Source organism: Oncorhynchus nerka, linkage group LG4, assembly GCF_034236695.1.
Source record: "Oncorhynchus nerka isolate Pitt River linkage group LG4, Oner_Uvic_2.0, whole genome shotgun sequence".
Taxonomy (NCBI): Eukaryota; Metazoa; Chordata; class Actinopteri; order Salmoniformes; family Salmonidae; genus Oncorhynchus; species Oncorhynchus nerka.
Window position 1 is genome coordinate 17110164 of NC_088399.1, and position 22903 is coordinate 17133066.

The window sequence follows — 22903 nt, forward strand, 5'->3', positions numbered from 1 at the left end:
AGATAGAACTGCCAAAGGGGGCGGAGTTGCAATCTACTGCAGAGATAGCCTGCAGAGTTCTGTCTTACTATCCAGGTCTGTGCCAAAACAATTTGAGCTTCGACTTTTAAAAATCCTCCTTTCCAGAAACAAGTCTCTCACCATTGCAGCTTGCTATAGACCACCTTTTGCCTCCAGCTGCGCCCTGAACACCATTGCCCTGAATTGATTGCCTTCATCTACCTTCAGAGCTCGCGCTGTTAGGTGACCTAAACTGGGACATGCTTAACACCCCGGCCATCCTACAATCTAAGCTTGATGCCCTCAATCTCACACAAATTATCAATGAACCTACCAGGTACAACCCCAAATCTGTAAACACAGGCACCCTCATAGATACCAACCTGCCCTCCAAATACACCTCTGCTGTCTCCAACTAGGATCTCAGCGATCACTGCCTCATTGCTTGCGTCCGTAATGGGTCTGCGGTCAAACGACCACCACTCATCACTGTCAAACGCTGCCTAAAACACTTCAGCGAGCAGGCCTTTCTAATCAACCTGGCCCGGGTATCCTGGAAGGATATTGACCTCATTCCGTCAGTAGAAGATGCCTGGTTATTATTTTAAAAGTGCTTTCCTCACAATCTTAAATAAGCATGCACCATTCAAAAAATGTTGAACCAGGAACAGATATAGCCCTTGGTTCACTCCAGACCTGACTGCCCTTGACCAGCACAAAAACATCCTGTGGCGTACGGCATTAGCATCGAATAGCCCCCGCGATATGCAACTTTTCAGGGAAGTTAGGAACCAATATACACAGGGAGTTAGGCTAGCTTCTTCAAACAGAAATTTGCATCCTGCAGCACAAACTCCAAAAAGTTCTGGGACACTGTAAAGTCCATGGAGAATAAGAGCACCTCCTCCCAGCTGCCCACTGCACTGAGGTTAGGAAACACTGTCGCCACTGATAAATTCACAATATTTGAGTATTTCAATAAGCATTTTACTACAGCTGGCCATGCTCTCCACCTGGCCACTCCTAACCTGGTCAACAGCCCTGCACCCCCCACAGCATCTTTCCCAAGCCTCCCCCATTTCTCCTTCACCCAAATCCAGATTGCTGATGTTCTGAAAGAGCTGCAAAATCTGGACCCCTACAAATCGGCAGGGCTAGATAATCTGGACCCTTTCTTTCTAAAATTAGCTGCTGAAATTGTTGCAAACCCTATTACTAGCCCGTTCAATCTCTCTTTCGTATCGTCTGAGATCCCCAAAGATTGGAAAGCTGCCGCGGTCATCCCCCTCTTCAAAGGGGGAGACACTCTAGACCCAAACTGCTACAGACCTATATCTATCCTACTCTGCCTTTCTAAGGTCTGCAATCTGGTTTCCGAGCTGGTCATGGGTGCACCTCAGCCACGCTTAAGGTCCTAAACGATATCATAACCACCATTGATAGGAGACAATACTGTGTAGCTGTATTCATCACCATGGCCAAGACTTTCGACTCTGTCAATCACCACATACTTATCGGCAGACTTGGTTTCTCAAATGACTGCCTCACCTGGTTCACCAACTACTTCTCAGACAGAGTTCAGTGTGTCAAATCGAAGGGCCTGTTGTCCGGACCTCGTGTAGTCTCTATGGGGGTGCCACACGGTTCAATTCTCAGGCAGACTCTTTTCTCTGTATACATCAATGATGTTGCTCTTGCTGCTGGTGATTCTCTGATCCACCTCTACGCAGACGACACCATTCTGTAGACTTCTGGCCCTTCTTTGGACACTGTGTTAACTAACCTCCAGACGAGCTTCAATGCCATACAACTCTCCTTCCGTGGCCTCCAACTGCTCTTAAATGCAAGTACCAACTAAATGCATGCTCTTCAACCGATCGCTGCCCGCACCTGCCCGCCCGTCCAGCATCACTACTCTGGACGGTTCTGACTTAGAATATGTGGACAACTACAAATACCTAGGTGTTTGGGTAGACTGTAAACTCTCCTTCCAGACTCACATTAAGCATCTCCAATCCAAAATTAAATCGAATAGAATCGGCTTCCCATTTCGCAACAAGGCATCCTTCACTCATGCTGCCAAACATACCCTCGTAAAACTGACTATCCTGCCGATCCTTGACTTCGGCGATGTCATTTACAAAATAGCCTCCAACACTACTCAGCAAATTGGATGCAGTTGCCGTGCCTTTACTATCATTAACTGAATACTTAGTTTTTATCAAAGATTCTCTGTAATTATTATTACGCGATTTAACTGATTAATCATGTAACTGTAATTAACTAGGAAGTCGGGGCACCAAGGAAAATATTCAGATTACAAAGTTATAATTTCCCTAATATAACTTTTCAGTTATTTTCATATCTGATCAATGAATTCTTCTTTACCTCACGTTAGTCTCATTCCAAATGTTGTAAATTGTTGGTTATCTGCACGAACCCAGTCTTCACTATGAGTCATCCATACATCAATTGTCTTAAATCATTTAACTAACTAAACAATCACAGAAGTGCACAAACAAACAAAGTAAATATGGTTACAAGAAATGATAGGGGAATGTGTCCTAGTGGGCTAAACCGGCATGGTGGCTTATTAGACAAAAGGGGAGTGGGGGTCGACTGAGATGACAACACACAGTTGATAATTATAACAATTTAAATGCTAATCATTTGCACATGAACGCCCACTCATTCGGGAACAATTGCAATCAATATATATATTTACGCTCAGTGTGTCGTCGGGGTCTCTGTTGAAAAGTTTGTTTCTGTTGGAGAGTTTGTCCGCCCTCTCCATCGTGGTTAGAATGGATAGTTCAGAGTGACATTCATTCATGTCGTTATGGATAGATGTTTCGGCAGTTGTCGGTCTTCGCGTTCAATGATACCGAATTCCTAGCTGCAGACTAGTAATTAATATCAGACTTGTTTTTATTCTGTCGGTATCGATAGTCTAAGAGTTTAACCACGTGGGATGGTTAAAAGATTCAGCAGTCTGGTCTCAAACCTTGGCCCTCTCGTTATACAACAATTAGATGTAAGCCTCATATCTGAGGCTATTATATAAACAGCGTTATGGTAATGTGGCCATATTGTCTCCCATGAGTTTCACAATATTGTACCAAATGGACCAGTTCGTAGCTGGATTCTTCACCGATCTTTTATACCTTCACCAGAACATAAATGTTGCTCGGACAACAAGTTCTGTGAGGTGGAAGAAATTCCTTTGTTCTCTATGAAAATTCACTCTGTCTCTATACTGTGACCATGAGGAGATCATCTCCAGGAATTTACGACCTCTCTCTGACCACAGCAGCCTGGGTGTAGGAGATAGGGGGCTTGCTGTACCCAAAGAGGGCAATGTCATGACAGTCTATCACAGTGCCATCCGTTTTGTCACCAAAGCCCCATATACTACCCATCACTGCGACCTGTATGCTCTCGTTAGATGGCCCTCGCTTTATATTCGTTGCCAAACCACTGGCTCCAGGTCATCTATAAGTCTTTGCTAGGTAAAGCCCCGCCTTATCTCAGCTCACTGGTCACCATTGCAGCACCCACCCGTAACAATCTCTCTATCAGGTATATTTCACTGGTCACCCCCAGAGCCAATTTCTACTTTGGCCGCCTTTCCTTCCAGTTCTCTGCTGCCAATGACTGAAACGAATTGTAAAAATCACTGAAGCTGGAGACTCATATCTCCCTCACTAACTTTAAGCACCAGCTGTCAGAGCAGCTCACAGATCACCGCACCTGTACATGGCCCATCCAACTACCTCATCCCCATACGGTTATTTATTTTTGCTCCTTTGCACCCCGTATCTCTACTTGGACATTCATCTTCTGCACATCTATCACTCCAGTGCTTAATTGCTAAATTGTAATTATTTAGCCACTATGTCCTATTTATTGCCTTACCTCCCTTATCTTACCTCATTTGCACACACAGTATATATACTTTTTTTCTATTGTTTTATTGACTGTATGTTTGTTTATTCCATGTGTAACTGTGTTTTTGTTGTTTGTGTTGCACTGCTTTGCTTTTTCTTGACCAGGTCACAGTTGTAAATGAGAACTTGTTCTCAACTAGCCTACCTGGTTAAATAAAGATGAAATAAAAAAAATAAAAAAATAGGTTTGATATTGTCATTGACAAACTGAAGAACAGTAAGCCTAGCAATGTATGTAGCTAGCAGGTTTAATAATAACATGATAAAATTTGAAGATAATTGACTTCAATTGTATTTATTTATGGCAAGGTGATCTGGTCTGCTTGGCTTAGCGTCATTATGTAGAATACACAATAACGTTACTCAAATTGACTGGCCATCTCGGTGAAAAATATGATTTGACATTTGTTAGTTTAGATTTGTTTGTTTATCACATTTTTATTTGTAAAAGTAATAAATGCAACACATTTTATATGATCAGATATTTTTATTTTTAAACGCGACACTTAATTATTGAACGATTACATTTTACTTTTCTTTTTATCTAGTAAACCTACACATTCTGAACAATTATAGTTTTAAGCAGTGTATTGGTAGTTAGTTATCATGCCTGGCTGCAAAAGTGCATTGTGAGTGACGTCAGCAGCAGACGCTCAGCTCGTGCACAGGCAGCTGCAGTCAGCCAAAAATGATTTGCAATTTGCAGAAATTGCTGCTGGCTGTGCACGAGCTGAGCGCCTGCTGCTGAGGTCGCCGGGCACGTGTATTGTGACCGAGTGTGTGACAGAGAAAATCTTGTTTGTGTAATTTAGAGGGAAAATGCGTGCATTTTAGCGTTTAAGTCACTTTTCAAAAGTTACAAATACATTTTTAAAAGTAGCTACATTTGTTGCTAGGTGCCGTTATAAAAAAAGTTGCCTGGGTAGTCTGAAAAGTTGCTAAATCTAGCAACAAAATTGCTAAATTGGCATCACTGTTTGTGGTAGTCTAAACAGAATCCTTGCGACTTCCAAAAGACGTGACCGCATTGAATTTAAACGGTTTGAGTAGGGTTTAGGCGAGGGTATGCACCGAACATGTACCTATTTTGGGTTTAGGCGAGGGTATGGACAGACCGTTTACCTATTTTCTTCATCATCCGGGTCACGCTCGCAGTTTGCGGATGTGATTCAAACGCGGAAACAACACGTTAGAAATGGTAAAAGATAATTGCCAGGGCTACTAGCCATTTTGTAATATAACCTGTATAGTGTTACTATTTATTTTATAGCCACAAGATAATTTAAATTTCTACGGAATAGCTGATACAATTTCGTTAGGGAATCTACAGAGACTAAGTGAAAGCCAGAAGAGTTGCACGAACTCGCTAGCTAGCTAGATACTAACATTACTTAACTAGCTGTAATCCCTCATGTCTGTATGGTAGTTACAGACAGCTAGCTATCACACTATCGTCGTTTTCATGTGTCGTGCATGGTTCATTTTATCACCCAGACGGATTATGAAAGGAAACGTAACTACCTTGCCTGACTATCCAACCAGGCTGACCTATAATGCTGTTCTAATAATAGCTAGCCTATAGAACCCCACAGTCGATGTATCATAATACCCATAAAACCTAGCGGTCAAACAGGGAAATGGTTCCAATTTTCCACCATTCATTGTTTCCCATAGGGTATTTTAGGAACACTTAAAATAAGGGCTGTGTTTAATCTAGGCATCCCCTGGCGTGACGTTTAGATAACCATGTAAATCCCTCAGACAAGGTGACTTGTCAATATATTCAGCTCTACAGCTCTATGTCATCTTTAGCTGGCACCTTTGCTAACAGGTACATTTTAAAGAAATTTTATTACTACATTTAGCCAACATTAGATAGTTAATCCAGAGATTCTTAGCGTTGCCTCGATTCGGCAGTCTCCAGATCATCATGGCATTTGTGGTTCATTATGATAGCCACATTAGCAGATATTTAGCGTTTCTTTTGTTAGGGGTAAATACTGGCGAATATATTTATAAAAGTCACTTTGTCCAAGAGAGATTTACACGGTTATCAAAACATCACGCGAGGGTAAGCCTACACAAAACGCAGCCCCTATATTAAGTGTTTAGAAAATCCCCTATAGGACAAGTGAACGGCTGAAAAATGATTGGAACCATTTCCCTGTTTGACTGCACACTTTTATGGGTATTATGACTCATATGGTGGTACTTTATTATTATCTCAATAATAGCGTAATACAGTATTTTCTCAGTTTAACCTCACACTCATACATTTTGTCTTAATTTCTTGCAGGCATCAGGGACAGATCGAGCAGTTGGCATGGGCCTGGTTGGCTTCAGCCTCCTATTATTTACATACTACACAATCTGGGTCATCATACTGGTAGGTCACAGGAGGTTGGTAGCACCTTAATTGGGTGTGTAACTGTTTTTTTTTGTCGCACTGCTTTGCTTTATCTTGGCCAGGACGCAGTTGTAAATGAGAACTTGTTCTCAACTAGCCAGCTGGTTAAATAAAGGTGAACATTTTTTTTTTACATGGGGGCTTGATGCCATTCCATTTGTGCCGTTCCAGACATGAGCTGTGCTCCCCTCAGCAGCCCCCTGTGTGGTAGTTATAGCCTAGCTACAGATTGTTACACCAGATAATGTGATTTAACTTTTATGTCCATTCCTGGGAGTTACAGGATAGGTACTGTTTGGTGTAGAACAGAGAATTTTCGACCAACCTTGGTGATACTGGCGTCGTTCTCCTGTTTCCACGAATCAACGATTAAGACAGTATTGCTAAGGTTGGTCGAAAATTCTTTGTCCTACACCAAACAGTATCTATCCTGTAACGCCAAGTAATGGATACCAAAACTATTTGGTTAAATCACATTATCTGGTATAACAATCTGTAGCTAGGTATAGCCTAGAACTGCTATTCTGGTCCAAAATTGGTTTGTGATGTCTTGCCAACGAGTCCATCCATTTGAATTGAATCATCTTTTGACAGCCCGCCTTTTGATTAGAAAAATATTTTCCCATTGTAGAAGTGCTCAGAAAGCTACTTTTTGGGCCTGAATGCCGAAACATTAAAGAAATAAAGATGCTGAAAGTTGACCCATTTTGCATACACCACCATACCATGAGATATACATGTCTTCATCACTGGAAAAGACAAACGGTTGAGATTGATATAATTTAAACGCTTACAAACAGAGTTAGCAAACTATTTTATCATTTGAGATTTTTTAAATTTAAAAGAACATGTTATAACGTAAATGATCTAAAAACACCAACTAATTTGTTGTAGTTTAGGCCCTATTTTACGTCATCTAACTTTATTGTGTTGTGCCGGCCATCGGTTGAGACACAACATGCTCTTGAAAACAGGGTGGGTGTCATGTTTTAGCTGATAAATGTACTAAAATGGGAATGAAATTTCAACTTTCAAATGGTACTAGAAAGATCGTTGGAGGTCCACACATTCGAGAATGTTGACTTTGCATTGTAATTTGCAAGTTAAACTCGTTGCCAGAAATCCAATAGAAGATTATGTATTGTTTGTGTCTACTAACTCGTGGGATATTGTACCTTTTCCAGCCCTTCGTGGACAGCGATCATGTGGTCCACCAGTATTTCCTTCCACGGGAGTACTCTGTCATTCTACCTGGGATTGCAGCATTGATACTGCTGCTCTGTGTAGGTGAGTTCTTGAATGCTCCCTTGCCTGTTCCCTACTCTCAGCCTGTCCATCTAAAAGGACTGGACATACATAGGATATAAGGCATTCTGGTTGTTCACAAGGACCTCCCTGAGCTAGGTGCAGCTGAGATGACATCTGATGGTCTACAAATCACAGAACAGCCTAACTGGGCATGAACAGATCCATATGCAATACACCCAAATTGGTGAATATGTGGCACCTACAATGGTGGCCAAATATATTGGTAGCCTTGCACTTTTCTTAAATAATTCCCCATTTCTTCTAAAATAAGTTGAACTTAGAAGATAAAAAACATTGTCTCCACACGTTGTTATTGGATTGTCACATGGCAGAACCATTTTTTTGGGGGGAACTTATAAGTTTACAATGTTTAATTAAGAAAATTTAAACAAATGGCATGGACACAATTTTTGGCACCCAGGAGCTAATATTTGGTTAAACATCCTTTTGCGAAGATAACAACAAAACAAAGTATTTTAGCCATCTATGAGCTGCTTGCTATACCTTTCTACTGGGAATTTGGCCACCTTTTTTAGCTGCAAATGACTCCAATTCTTCAATGTTTTGAATGTTGCCTTCCACCAACTGCTGTTTTCAGATTTCCCCAAAGGTTTTTGATGGGATCCAGATCTGGATTCCTCACTGGCCACTCCAGAACATTTTTGAATGCTTATTTGGTTATTGGTAATCATAGTGTTGATGTATTGCCAAATTTTGTTTCATTGGTCTACAGAACATTTCCCCAGGATTTAGGCATGTTTAGATGGGAGTTCAAATGGTTCAAAAGTTCAAATGGTCTTTCTTGTCTCTTTCAGCATTGGAGTCTTCCTATGTTTACCAATGACCAAATTAAGCATTCAAAGAAAAGACCAACCTCCCTACAATCAAACATGGGGGAGGTTCACTAATGCTTTGAATGCTTTGCTTTGATGCCTCTGGTACTAGGGGCCTTGAACGTGTGCAAGACATAATGAAAACAGCAGATTATCAAGGTGTTTTGGAGTGCATTGTTCAACCCAGTGTCTAAAAACTGGGTTTCTGTTGAAGGTCGTGGGTCTTCCAGCAGGTCAACAACCCAAACACACATACATTTTATTTTTAAATCCCCCAGGAATGGTTCAATAATAAACACTGGACTGTTCTGGAGTGGGCAGCGACTGCTCCAGATCTGAATCCCATCCAAAACCATTTTTTTTATATAAGGGAAAGGGAGATACCTAGTCAGTTGTACAACTGAATGCCTTCAAATGAAATGTGTCTTCCACATTTAACCCAACCCCTCTGAATCAGAGAGATGCAGGGGGCTGCCTTAATCAACATCCATGTCTTCGGCACCCAGTGAACAGTGGGTTAATTGCCTAGCTCAGGGGCAGAATGACTGATTTTTACCTTGTCAGCTCGGGGTATATGCCATTTGTTTACATTTTCTTAATTAACATTCCCCTCCCAAAGAAATGTTGGTTCTGCAATGTTGACAATAGAACAAAGGTGTGGAGACCAAACTTTATTTTTTTAAATCAACTTATTTTAGAAGAAATGGGGAATTAATTAAGAAAAGTGCAAGAGTGCCAATATATTTGGCCACCACTGTAGTTCAGTCTGGTCTTGATGAGAACAGTGACCTTATTCTTCTCGTTTTAAGAGTAACCACAGATATTCTCCTCTCCTCAGGTACCTTCATTGGCGTGGTCACCAGGAAGAACCGCAAGCCTAAGGTGGACTAAGAGGGATGGTGTCACAGAGACGCTGTCAGACGGGTCAGGATGTAGCGCTAGTAGTTATGCTAACATTAGCTTCACTAGAACCTCCCTGGTCCAGCGTCTTGCCTTACATTCCGTTGGGAGAAATCAAAAATAAAGTCTGGCTTCTCTCTGACAGCTGATGAAAACATCTAATGACTGAAAGACATAAGACAAGACTTGAAGAGCTGCTGTACACCAACACCTATCCCTTCTCCTTATTCAGACCCACAACCTTGTGGTTGGCAATGCATGTCAGAGATTGACATTAAAGCCTGAAAGGCACTTGCCCATCGGGCAAGTCAGAAGTCTTTTTTTTGGTTGCCAAATGATTACGATCACTTCCCTGAAAATGTAAATTAGTTATTTACACACAAACTGCCATTTATGGCCTGCCTGTCACCTACACATAGGGAAGGAATCAGATCAGTACTGGAATTCTTTGTATTTTGGTTGTTATCAGTAAAAACATGAATAGCAGGCTCAACTTGCCCGACTGCCATAAATGCCATAAATAGTTTTTCTTTTGTGTAAACAATGGGAATGAACCAGAAAGATCAGCTTTAGGCTACTGGAATTCTTTTCAGTTTGATTTCTATATGTATTTATTTTTCATTACATGCCCATTGGGGCAAACTCAGAGCAGGCCAAACTTGTGCAACTGCTCACTTCACTTGACCCAGGCAATAGGGCAACCCTTAATGTCAATCCCTGCATAGCTGCAGATGCTATATTTATCCTTAAGGAGCATTGTCACTTTGCCAGGGATACAAAATTCAAAAGGCACTCGCACATCTGAGCAATCCTATTTGCAGGTGCATGGCAACAATTGAACAAGATGAAGGAAAAAGGAAACTGCACACTGCTCTTGATAGTATCACTGATCTTTAATAAGCTTACGCGTGAGGCCTTCGTCAGAGCTTTTGTGAATCTTTTTGAAATTTGAACTCTTACGTAGGCCTAGCCCCACCCACATCTGTTCCACACATCGAAGGGGGTTGGAGGCAAAGGAAAAAAAGGGATGAAATCGATGTGTCAGTATTCACTTTCACTGTATGTGGTCAGCCCTAGATAAAATCCTGGCTTCATAATGTGGAGAAGAATTAGATTAGCTGATTTTGGGGAGTACTATATCAGATTCGATCAAAGTTTCACTGGCGTCCCATTTCACCACATTTTGGATGTCTTTTCAGGCACTGTTTTAAGACTTAAAGATTTATTTTGAGTTCTTAGTTGCTAAGAATGACCAATGTCAATTGTTTAGTTAGTAACTGTAGTCTTCACAGACTGAAAGGGCCCAACTTGATATCCAAGCATATGTATTATGTCCACACAAGCACTTGGTATTTTAAATAATCATTGTGGCAAATTAGGAAATCTGTCATTCTTTTAAATACCATTAAGTGCTTGGCTAGTTCAAGTACAAGATAACTTAGCATCCGATATGATGGACGATTTTCTAAAGTCTGTTGAACAAAACAAGGTCTAAAAATGTTGATGGTGTATAGGGTTAAGGTCCTCTGTATTCACAAAATAAAATGTTTATATTGATCATTCTCGCACAATTCATTCAGGATTTCAATGTTTAGAATGTGGTCTATGAATGAGAATTGATTCAAATAATCATGTTTTATTGTGTAGACTATACATCTACGATTTAGGTCATATCATTGATCACAAACTATTCCTCATAAAATGTGTCATATATGGCGTTTTTTATCATCTGTGTGCCCGCGTTATTTTCAGGTCACAGACATGAGCTAATGCTTTGTGAAAGGAGATTTCTGGTGCAGCTTGTTGGGGGTTCCGCGCAGTGTCATTATCGCCACATCCCCGCTTGCGCGCATTCATTGAAAGAACGGATTGCTATGTCAATCGTGGATAGGAGGAATGCGCTGATCTCGGGAACTATAGAGCAGACACGGGAGGACCTGAATTAGTGGCATCGATGAGCCAAACTGAGGCAAGAATCTTCATATTTTGGAATATCTATTACTAATGTTAACGCAAATATTATTTTAATATTGCATGTTTTGTTAGGATATGCTTTTGACTATATGGACGTAGCCTACTGTAGTTTTTTTAGTCGTGCTAAATTTACCCGTCGGTATCCCATGCGCGCAATGACAGGCAGCGGATAGACGACAGAAGGATGTATCCGAATTGTGTGTGAAAAGTTTAATTTAGGCAGGAAAGAATAACACCATATTCAAACCATCCGGCCAACATTATCAGAAATGGTTGGCTGTATATCACCGTTATGCGCATGCAATAACCCTTTTCAGCCTATTGTTTTATTGTATGGCTAGTCCTATAATATCCCATATATGATTGTATACCCTACACATGTATAGAGTATTACTATATGGCAAAAGGTGTAGGCCTACTTTATTATGCTGGTATACTGCTGTGGGTGTGGTGTCAACTCTGTTCCACTGGTCAGTGGGTCAATATAGAGCAGTGCAGATACTCAAATTGGATGGAGTCCTCTTTCAAAGATTCTGCATGTTGATAAAAACAACATATTTTCTACCCTATATTTTATCAATGGTTTATCCTTGATTCATCATGATTTAACATAATAAAACTACTAATTAAATGGTTATTTTGCTAATAGATGCTTGAAGCTGGGTACTCTCCAAAACAAGGACCTCATTAGTTACAGCCACTGTGCTTGAACAGATAAAGTGCCCCTAGGGCTTGCAGGGGCGCATTGAGAGCAACAGCTTCATCTAGGCCCTAGGGACTTGAACAGACTTGTTCCTCTCCTGCGTGTTGTCAAGGAGACAGCTGGTTGATCCATGATCACTGATGGTTCATATTTACATATCCCATGTGGGGGAAGGAGGGATACACTAGCAGGGCTGGACTGGCCATCTGTCATTTTGGGAAATGCCAGATGGGCTGGTTCCTTTTTAGCCCAGTGGGCCTGTCTAACTCAGGTTTTTTGTGCAAAATCATCCATTTTTGGCTAATAATGTGGGCCTCAGAGAAAATATGGCCTGGTGTAGGGGCCTTGAGGAAAAATTGGGCCAGTGTGGGAACCTCAAGGAAAAGAAGGGGCAGGTGTGTTAGAAATGTCAGGGCTGATTTCTGGTTCCAGTCCGCCCCTTTACACTAGCCTATATTCACACTCCTTAATTATTTGGCTAATAATGGGGGCCTCAAGGAAAAAATGGCCTGGTGCAGGGGCCTCGAGGAAGAAAATGGACCGGTGTAGGGGCCTTGAGGAAAAAAATGGGCCAGTGTGGGAGCCTCAACGAAAAGAAGGGTCAGGTGTGCTAGAAATGTCAGGGCTGATTTCTGGTCCCAGTCTGTCCCTGTACACTAGCCTATATTCACAGTCCTTAGTGATTGCTGGTCCCAGTCCGCCCCTCTACACTAGCCTATATTCACAGTCCTTAGTTACCCTCTACTCGCTTGTTCCTAACAGGAAAGGCTTCTGTGGTCAAATTTATGTGGCCTGTTCGATTTCACTGTCAGTTAATATCAGGCCAATAAAAGCTCTCCATTCTCTGAGGCCTATAGAGCCATTGCACTTTTGTTGCAGTGGTCACTTTCTGCATGCCACGACTTATTTTCAACCTCTGGTTTGCCCAGCAATGAGTTACCTCACGTCAATCGATAGGAAGACCAACTTGCGTGGTCCAACTGGTCTTACCTGCGTAGTTGTCTTTTTTTGTAAATGGCATTACATTTTAATGGAGACAAACAGCCCTTTTAGTGATGTGGCATTTTGTAGAGATGGTTGCAATTGCTGGTGCTTGAGCACTCATTCTGGTGTGTGTGTGGCATCCCCACCCCAGATGGAGATGTCTGGGGTTCCGGCGGGGGTGACACGGAGGACTGGGACAGTGAAGAGGACGATGTGGGGGGGCCTGAGGCAGCAGTGGAAGCTACTGGGCCTGTTTGAGATTGACCAGCAGCACGAGTTCTACAGCCTCACCTCAATGATGAAGGAAGGTCTCTCTGCAGCCGTGCAGACCACCATCGACAACCCACCACCGGTGAGCACCAACCACGGGTCACATTAGGTGTGGTGCAAGTATTCTAAGTAAATTTTACTAAGCATGTTTGCACCACGTTAAAAATCTGACCTGTTTATTTCAGTGGAGGATAGAACACTTAAAACAAAGTTAGAACACGAGACTGTCTTCACTTACACCTTGTTTTTAACCCTTTGTGTTTAATGCCCTGTGTACAGGTATTTTACAAACGTCACACCCAGTGCAAACACGTGGTAGATTAAGATGTTTTACAAGGCTCACAAGGGATAGACAGTTTGATCTGGGCATCGTGTTGTCAGCGTGCATAACCATGTACAGTGGTCTGAAACTAGTCAAAAACAAGTTTTAAATGGTCCAAACAAACAACAATATACATACACCTGTCATATGCCATTGTCAACATTTTCATGTTTGGTTATTTACTGGATACATTTTGATTTCCTGGTAGCGGGTAACTGTTGACTTACTCCACCTCCATCAAGTTCGCCCAGAGGACCATGAGAAGGTCAACAGGGGTGGGGATGTAACATGAACAAAAGGAGCTCATCAGATAGAGCCATGCTCCATCCACCTGTATTACTCATGGCTTATGGCCCCATACAGAAGAACCCTGGGTCATGTTCATTAGGCAGCAAACGGAAGAAAATGGACTGGAACAGGGAGTGATTACCTGGACTTTTCCAATAAGAAAGGCTCAAATTGTTATGGTTCTCATAGTTTGTTAGCCGCTTGTTAGCTTACTACTAGCTACAATGGCACCTTCTCTGCAACAATTGTTTTGTTTAAGACGTATGCCCAATTTTGACTTTACATCATTGAGGCGTCTTTCGATTACAAACTGAAAACCTGCTCCCTACTATTTGCTCTGATGACTTGCCCGTGCGGATCTGAGAAGGCGTTGAGGCGTTACCATATTGCTTTCACCCATCCGGTGCCCTCAGATCGACCAAAAGTCATCAGCACCAAGGTCAGATGGAAAGTTGCTAAGTATCCGGTTTGGAACAGAGTATTTGGCTGAGCTAGGGGAGGTGGCTATTAGTAGCTTGTGCATTTGCTTTGTTTAACTGACAAACACTGTTGTTGTCCCTACAATGGAGAAGGGGGACAAAACAGGATTATATTAGCAACCTGATCTCAGAGCATTTGGTATTATTCTGTAAGTAAAACCGAGACACCCCATATGTTACTTTTTCGTATGGCATGTATTCATTTGTGGATGTCTATCACCCATTTGGTATGATATGTTACGAATTCAATTCGTATTATATGTTACGAATATGCAAAACATACAATATGTCATGAATTCTAGATAGGTGGCTAACGTTAACTAGGCTAAGAATTAGGGTTAAATAAAAATGTAGGAGTTAGGTTAAAGTGTTAAGGTTAGGGGAAGGGTTAGCTAAAAGGGTTAAGGTCAGGGGAGGGGTTAGCTAACATGCAAAATAGCTAAAAAGTAGTAAGTAGTTGAAAAGTTGCTAATTAGTTAAAATGCTAAAGTTGTCTGTGATGAGATTAGAATTCTCAACCTTTGGCTTAAGTAATCATCTGTTTAATGTAACCATACCAAACATAACGTAATATATCATAACATATAATATTATGGCCACCCGAGTGGCGCAGGTGTCTAAGGCACTGCATCGCAGTGCTAGAGGCGTCACTACAGACACGGGCTCGATCCCGGGCTGTATCACAACCGGCCGTGATTTGGGAGTCCCATATGGCGGTGCACAATTGGCCCAGCATTGTCCGGGCTAGGGGACGGTTTGGCCGGAGTAGCTTTACAAGTAGGCCGTCATTGTAAATAAGAATTTGTTCTTAACTGACTTGTCTAGTTAAATAAAGGTTAAAAAACATGGACTGTCTTGGATTTACGAACAGAATAATACGAAATGCTCTGCGACCAAGCTGATATTAGAGCCAAGTGGGACTTGGATTTGGGTGTAATCATGAGAACTTCTTTGCAGAAACCATTTTACATTGGCGTTTGGTTGCTGTGCCGGATCCTATGGTGCTGAATACGATTTTTATATATTTTAATTTTTTTCCACACACACACACACACACACACACACACACACACACACACACACACACACACACACACACACACACACACACACACACACACACACACACACACACACACACACACACACACACACACACACACACACACACACACATTCAAATGGAGCCTGCTGACTCAGCAGTGTGATACATGAATGTCCAGTCTGTTGTCTCTTACTCACGTATTATCTTACACACACACACACCCTGTTGACCCACCTCTGGTAGTGTGTTAACTCATTTTGTGTCGCAATGTTTAGATTTCATGAAAAGTTGAGAGGAGTTCAACAGGAAAGGTATCTGTACATTTTTGTTGTTGGACTGTCATTGCTGTTAATTGTCTTTTTTTTCATATTTAAAAATGTAGCTGTGTAGAACATTCACAGAATGTTAGTAGTGAATACAACATTTAAAATAGTGAAAACATAAAACAAATGCCTTCTTTTTAGGATGCAAAATGTTAGATGTATCTGACCCACAGTGATTGTAGAAATGTTTATTGCTTTGCATAATTGGTATATGTTACAGGTAACCATTATTCCATTTTTTAATTTTTTTTTTATCATAGGATGAATTGTCAGAAGATGATTACAGATTGGAAGTCACTCAAATACATAAGGTATGCTGATTTCCAAAAATCTCTCTATCTCTTACTGATACAGAGGAGTTTGTCTGTGCAAACAGCAGGTATCTAAATAGAGCCAAGATATCGTGTGGAGTTCCTCAAGGATCTATTCTTGGGCTGGTTGTTTGACCTACATCCATGACCTTGCTGCAGTATCTATCACCTTATTTCCATTACTGTTTGCTGATGATACCAATCAGATCTGAACTCAAAATAACTCTCTCTCTCTCTGTCTCTGTGTGTGTGTAGGACTTTAAAATGGAGACATTTGCAGGGCCAGTGTTTGCCAGCTTGCGTCGCTCCCTGGGAATGACAGAAAAGGAGTATCAGCATTCTCTCTCCTTCGATGGCTCATACCTGCAGTTCATCAGCAACTCCAAAAGCAAGGCTGACTTCTTTCTGACGTGAGTAAGCATATTCTACTCCTCTCTTCATCTCTCCCTTTCCTGCTAGAGTATATCTCTCTCACCACACATAGACATACAGCAATAGTGAAAATATAGAAGAGTTCCTTTGTTAGTCCTATTTTGGTATTTTATTATGGATCCCCATTAGCTGTTGCAAAAGCAGCAGCTACTCTTCCTGGGGTCCACACAAAACATGAAACATAATACAGAATGACATAATACAGTACATCAATAGACAAGAACAGCTCAAGGACCGAACTATATACATTTTTATTAAAGGCACACGTAGCCTACATATCGATGCATAAACACAAACTATCTAGGTCAAATAGGGGATAGATTTTGTGCCGCAAGACCCCTGCTGGCATGTCTGGTGCGATAAGTGTGTGCGTCAGAGCTGTGTATAAGTTGACTATGCAAACAATTTGGGATTTAACACAATGTTTCTTATAAAAAGAAGAAGTGATGCAGTCAGACTCTCCTCACCTCTTAGCCAAGAGAGACTGGCATGCATAGTATTTATATCAGCCCTCTTGTTACAACTTCTAACAATGGTGAGTGGAGGAGTCAAGCGCAGAGAGCAGGTAATTCAGTACGTGGATATTTTATTCCATAGACTGTGGAGCCACGACATGCAAAACACCAGGGCGCATGAAACAACCCGTCCCAAAATACAACGGACTAAAACTGTCCGGAAAAATACTGATAACACTCATACACCAGATAACAGAAAACAAGCCCGCACAAATACCCAGCGGGCCTAGTGCCCTTAAATAGCCTACAAACAAACACTAACTCAAAACAGGTGTACTCAATTAAACCCAATAAACAGAAACAAACGGAAAGGGAATCGATGGCAGCTAATAGGCTGGCGACGACGACCGCCGCCCGAACAGGAAGAGGCACCATCTTCGGCGAGATTCGTGACACCTCTGATTAGAATTAAGAGCAAAATGTGCCGCTCTGTTCTGAGCCTGATCTCTGCATCTGTCTTTCTCTTCCAGGAACGATAAGTGTTTTTTCTTGAAGACCCAGAATAAGAGAGAGGTGAAATTCCTCCTGTCCAATCTGAGAATCTACATGGAGCACCTAGAGAAGTATCCCCATTCACTGCTGGTCAAGTTCTTAGGTAAGACTAACAGGATGGACTCTCATGGAAAATCTTTGTATCTGTTTTTAGTTCTCTTAGCTACCATAGCTTTGCATTTGACTCACTTTCGGTTTGGTTTGTTTTCAAGGTGTCCACAGGATAAACATTTCCCATAGGAGGAAGGTACATACTGAATATAGATTGTTATTCATAGGCATAGTGTGTGTAATTATCTACAACTTTGTTCATGCCTTGTCTTACCCTTTTCACAGAAGTACTTTATTGTAATGCAGAGTGTTTTTTATCCTGACGATCGAATAAATGCCAGGTAAGCCTGTTTCAGAGTTAAACCAAAAAGTCTGGAGTAGGGACTATATTACAGGCTCTGGTAGCAATACTGCTATACTGACTTTGTTCTCTGTTGTCTTTTGTTGCAGGTATGACATCAAGGGTTGTGAGGTGAGCCGGTGGACAGACCCCGCCCCTGAGGGTAGCCAGGTTATTGTTGTCCTCAAGGACTTGAACTTCAAGGGCCAGTATATCACTCTGGGTAAGAGGAACGAATCCTGTCATAGTATGTTACAGCAAGCGTTATGTCACATGTGTACCAGATGACTGACTACAATGAAAAAAATACTTTACAGGTATATTGTAGTAATTGAGATAGGCCAGTCTGGTCATGCTTATAGTAGAGTAACATCCATTTTAATAACCCATATTATTACACTGTAACAGGTAGTAAGTGGTACATGCAGTTAATTCATATATATGTTTGTGCTGATAGACCAGCAGCGGCCGTGGCTGCTCCGGCAGGTGGAGATTGACACGTCGTTCTTGCAGAGACTCAACGTGCTGGACTACAGCCTCCTGGTGGGCCATCAGCCCCTGCACCAGGACGAACGCCACCAGGGCCTCTCTTTTGCCACCCTTATCATGCGCACAAAAAAGTGGGTGGAAATTGTATTTTTTTTTTTTCAATTCTTTCTTGATGGTTACCCCCTCTCCTCTTTAACGTTTTCAGATGGCTGTTGGTTTCTATTAACTCTCGTTACCCCTTCTCCTCTTTAACCTTTTCAGATGGTTGTTGGTTTCTATTGACTCTGGTTACCCCTTCTCCGCTTTAACCTTTTCAGATGGCTGTTGGTTTCTATTAACTCTCGTTACCCCTTCTCCTCTTTAACCTATTCAGATGGTTGTTGGTTTCTATTGACTCTGGTTACCCCTTCTCCGCTTTAACCTTTTCAGATGGTTGTTGGTTTCTATTGACTCTGGTTACCCCTTCTCCGCTTTAACCTTTTCAGATGGTTGTTCGTTTCTATTAACTCTGGTTACCCCTTCTCCTCTTTAACCTTTTCAGATGGTTGTTGGTTTTTATTGACTCTGGTTACCCCTTCTCCGCTTTAACCTTTTCAGATGGTTGTTGGTTTCTATTAACTCTGGTTACCCCTTCTCCTCTTTAACCTTTTCAGATGGTTGTTGGTTTCTATTGACTGGTTACCCCTTCTCCTCTTTAACCTTTTCAGATGGTTGTTGGTTTCTATTGACTCTGGTTACCCCTTCTCCGCTTTAACATTTTCAGATGGTCGTTGGTTTCTATTGACTCTGGTTACCCCTTCTCCTCTTTAACCTTTTCAGATGGTTGTTGGTTTCTATTGACTCTGGTTACCCCCTCTCCACTTTAACCTCTCAGGTCAGTGATCACTGGCTCAAGCCCCACCCATGCGGGCATGCCCACTGTTCCAGGGGTGGTCCCAGAGGAAGACTCCAACCTGTCGGTGTCAGAGATGGATGGCGGGACAGGAAGTGGCAGCGTTGCCGAATCACGGGGAGGAAGTGACCCGGGCAGTGCCCTTTCCGGGAGAACCTGTACTGAGCAGCCGGCCGGGTCGGTCACAGATTCGATGGTGCTCAGGGACTTCCAGGCCCAGAACCGCCGGCTGCTGCCCAACTTCAAGAACCCGCTACACGTCATTGACGGACCGGAGCATCGCTACTTTGTGGGCATCATTGACATCTTCACTGTCTACAGCTTCAAGAAGAGGCTGGAGCATTGGTGGAAGAGACTGCGGCACCCAGGGCAGGCCTTCTCCACCGTCAGCCCCACCTCTTACTGCCTTAGGCTCTGCCAGTGGGTACAGGACCACACCAAGTAGACTCAGAAAAAGGGGAGGATGAGGATGGTTAGTCCCAGTAGCAGACTGTCTGCCCAAGAACAAACGTTTGCATGCACACAAGTTGGACACTGACCAGAGACATGAAGCTATGTTTTTAAAGCACTATAATTTCAGATTGATCAAGGAGCAGTTACTTTCATGTTTCCACATCTCCAGACCAAAGCTAAAACAAATATAAACCATTATATACAAATATAATATTCACCATTGCAAATTCATGGGTTTCCTTTTCATATTCTTTGTTAAGTAAACAAAGAAAAAGGTGCGACATTTATAATCAAGTGCTATGAATTAATTAGCTGATTCTCCAAAGTATAATCGTTTTTTAATTGTTGAAGTTCAATTAGCAAGTGAATGCTGAAAACCAAAATAATTGTACAAATTTGCCACCTGATATGGATTTATTTTTATTTTTACAATTGTACTTTGAAGTGTTTATCCCTGTGCAATTTTGTTGTATTTTTAAAAGCTGTGTTTTCACTGTTCAACTGACCAAGTGAATATACTCTCCCGATATGATTGTGCAGTGTGTATGTATATATATATATATCTTTTTATTTTTTTTATTTTGTATTCTTTGTGCGGTCATGGCAAGGTCAGTATAAAGGGTTAACGTTTAAAAGTGATGACAAACGGTAGTCATAAAGGTTCTGTTCCCCTGCTCAGACATTGCTAACGCATGTCAGATCTTACAATGCCTGGATAAGTATTTTACATATCAGCTAACCACATCATATGTCATAGCAATCTGGTGCCCGACTGCACAGTCGATGATGTGGCACGCAACCATTGGTTGATGCATGCAATGTCTGAACAGGGAAACACAACCTTTATAAGACTGCCTGGTTCTTATGATGACCAACACATTTTTTTAAAGGGAAAGTTCACTTCTGGAAATTGTATCTTATTTTTGACTTACCTAGGGAAGAACCTGGACACTCTAGGTAACACCGTAGGGAAGTTGAAAATACACAAATTGAACTATCAGAAGGGATATTACTCACACTGCCCAGTTTTTATGGTGAAATGTAGGCTAAAGACTTAGTCTTGCTGTTAGAAAATATAACACAAATGTGCTTTAAACCTCTTGAGGTGCTCCATTCTATACCTCACCCTCGACACCCTGTGTCAGTCAGGGAAATATGAGGATTGTTTTTCACAACTCTGTCTGGGTCTGACTGTTGTTTGAAAGTAAGGCACTGTATTTACAGGGTTTGAGTTGTCTAGAAACAGAAATCTATTCTATCCATGAATAGAATTGACTTTACATCCTATTTGAATGTAAGATGTAGCATAAAAAACATACACACAAAGTTGGGGAAATAAAATACCCTGATTTGAGGACTAAGTTATGTGGTCATTTTTACAACATATTCACTAATGTAAGCTACTTTGTAATGGTGTGGATGGCTAAGTCTAATCCACCATCTATACTCTCTCCTGGCTCAACTTGTTGACCCCTGGTAAAGTCATGTTTGTGCCTTCTGTCTATAATAGCCGTGTGCTGAAACCTTTGCTCAATGCATAAATAACTTTTAGTTAAGGTGTGTGTGTGTGAACTTTGCTTATTTGCTTACGGGCTTGTATCTAACTCTCTGAAGGTACCCTCTCTCTAAAGGTAGTTCAGTGGTTCCCAACCTTTTTTGCTTACTGTACCACCAACTGAATTTTGCTCTGCCCAGAGTACACCTGAAGTACCCCCTCAAGTCCCTAGTTGGGAACCACTGCTCTTTTTATTTTTTATTTTTTCACCTTTATTTAACCAGGTAGGCTAGTTGAGAACCCGTTCTCATTTACAACTGCACCTGGCCAAGATAAAGCAAGCAGTGCGACACAAACAACAACACAGAGTTACACATGGAATAACAAGCATACAGTCAATAATACAATAGAAAAAGTCTATATACAGTGTGTGCAAATAAGGGAGGTAAGGCAATGAATAGGCCATAGTGGCAAAATAATTACAATATAGTAATTAAACACTGGAGTGATATATGTGCAGAAGATGAGTGTGCAAGTAGAGATACTGGGGTGCAAAGGTGCAAAATAAAATAAATAACAGTATGGGGATGAGGTAGTTGGATGGGCTATTTACAGATGGGCTATGGACAGGTGCTCTGACAGTGCTCTGACAGTAGGTGCTTAAAGCTAGTGAGGGAGATATGAGTCTCCAGCTTCAGTGATTTTTGCAGTTTGTTCCAGTCATTGGCCGCAGAGAACTGGAAGGAAATGCAGCCAAAGGAGGAATTGGCTATGGGGGTGACCAGTGAAATATACCTGCTGGAGCGCGTGCTACGTGTGGGTGCTGCTATGGTGACCAGTGAGCTGAGATAAGGCGGGGGTTTACCTAGAAAATACTTATAGATGACCTGGAGCCAGTGGGTTTTGCGATGAATATGAAGCGAGGGCCAGCCAACGAGAGCATACAGGTCACAGTGGTGGGTAGTATATGGGGCTTTGGTAGATGGATGGCACTGTGATAGACTGCATCCAATTTGCTGAGTAGAGTGTTGGAGACTATTTTGTAAATTTACATTTACATTTAAGTCATTTAGCAGACGCTCTTATCCAGAGCGACTTACAAATTGGTGCGTTCACCTTATGACATCCACAGCATTGGTAATGTCCCCTGGTAGCTAGTGAAAGGAAGTTGCTACAGCATTGGTAATGTCCCCTGGTAGCTAGTGAAAGGAAGTTGCTACAGCATTGGTAATGTCCCCTGGTAGCTAGTGAAAGGAAGTTGCTACAGCATTGGTAATGTCCCCAGGTAGCTAGTCAAAGGAAGTTGCTACAGCATTGGCAATGTCCCCAGGTAGCTAGTGAAAGGAAGTTGCTACAGCATTGGTAATGTCCCCTGGTAGCTAGTGAAAGGAAGTTGCTACAGCATTGGTAATGTCCCCTGGTAGCTAGTGAAAGGAAGTTGCTACAGCATTGGTAATGTCCCCAGGTAGCTAGTCAAAGGAAGTTGCTACAGCATTGGCAATGTCCCCAGGTAGCTAGTGAAAGGAAGTTGCTACAGCATTGGTAATGTCCCCAGGTAGCTAGTGAAAGGAAGTTGCTACAGCATTGGTAATGTCCCCAGGTAGCTAGTGAAAGGAAGTTGCTACAGCATTGGTAATGTCCCCAGGTAGC

General features: G+C 41.8%; 2 protein-coding genes across 3 annotated transcripts; both read left to right on the forward strand.

The window, feature by feature from the left end:
* Nucleotides 1–5038: 5038 nt before the first annotated feature.
* Nucleotides 5039–10953, forward strand: dpm2 (dolichyl-phosphate mannosyltransferase subunit 2, regulatory). Of its 2 annotated transcripts, none has more exons than XM_029648204.2 (4): nucleotides 5039–5145; nucleotides 6244–6333; nucleotides 7539–7641; nucleotides 9334–10953. In XM_029648204.2, the coding sequence occupies exons 1-4, from the start codon at nucleotides 5143–5145 to the stop codon at nucleotides 9384–9386; spliced, it is 249 nt and encodes an 82-aa protein (XP_029504064.1). In that variant the 5' UTR covers nucleotides 5039–5142; the 3' UTR covers nucleotides 9387–10953. The 2 variants fall into 2 exon arrangements, with proteins under 2 accessions (XP_029504064.1, XP_029504055.1); XM_029648195.2 differs by lacking the exon at nucleotides 5039–5145 and adding an exon at nucleotides 5164–5460.
* A 312-nt stretch (nucleotides 10954–11265) lies between these two features.
* pip5kl1 (phosphatidylinositol-4-phosphate 5-kinase-like 1) lies at nucleotides 11266–21314 on the forward strand. The gene is made up of 10 exons (XM_029648215.2): nucleotides 11266–11364; nucleotides 13208–13408; nucleotides 16044–16094; nucleotides 16350–16504; nucleotides 17512–17636; nucleotides 17746–17780; nucleotides 17870–17925; nucleotides 18035–18147; nucleotides 18382–18544; nucleotides 19288–21314. Exons 1-10 carry the CDS (start codon nucleotides 11350–11352, stop codon nucleotides 19748–19750), a joined length of 1377 nt encoding a protein of 458 aa, XP_029504075.1. The 5' UTR covers nucleotides 11266–11349; the 3' UTR covers nucleotides 19751–21314.
* The last annotated feature ends 1589 nt before the right edge of the window (nucleotides 21315–22903 follow it).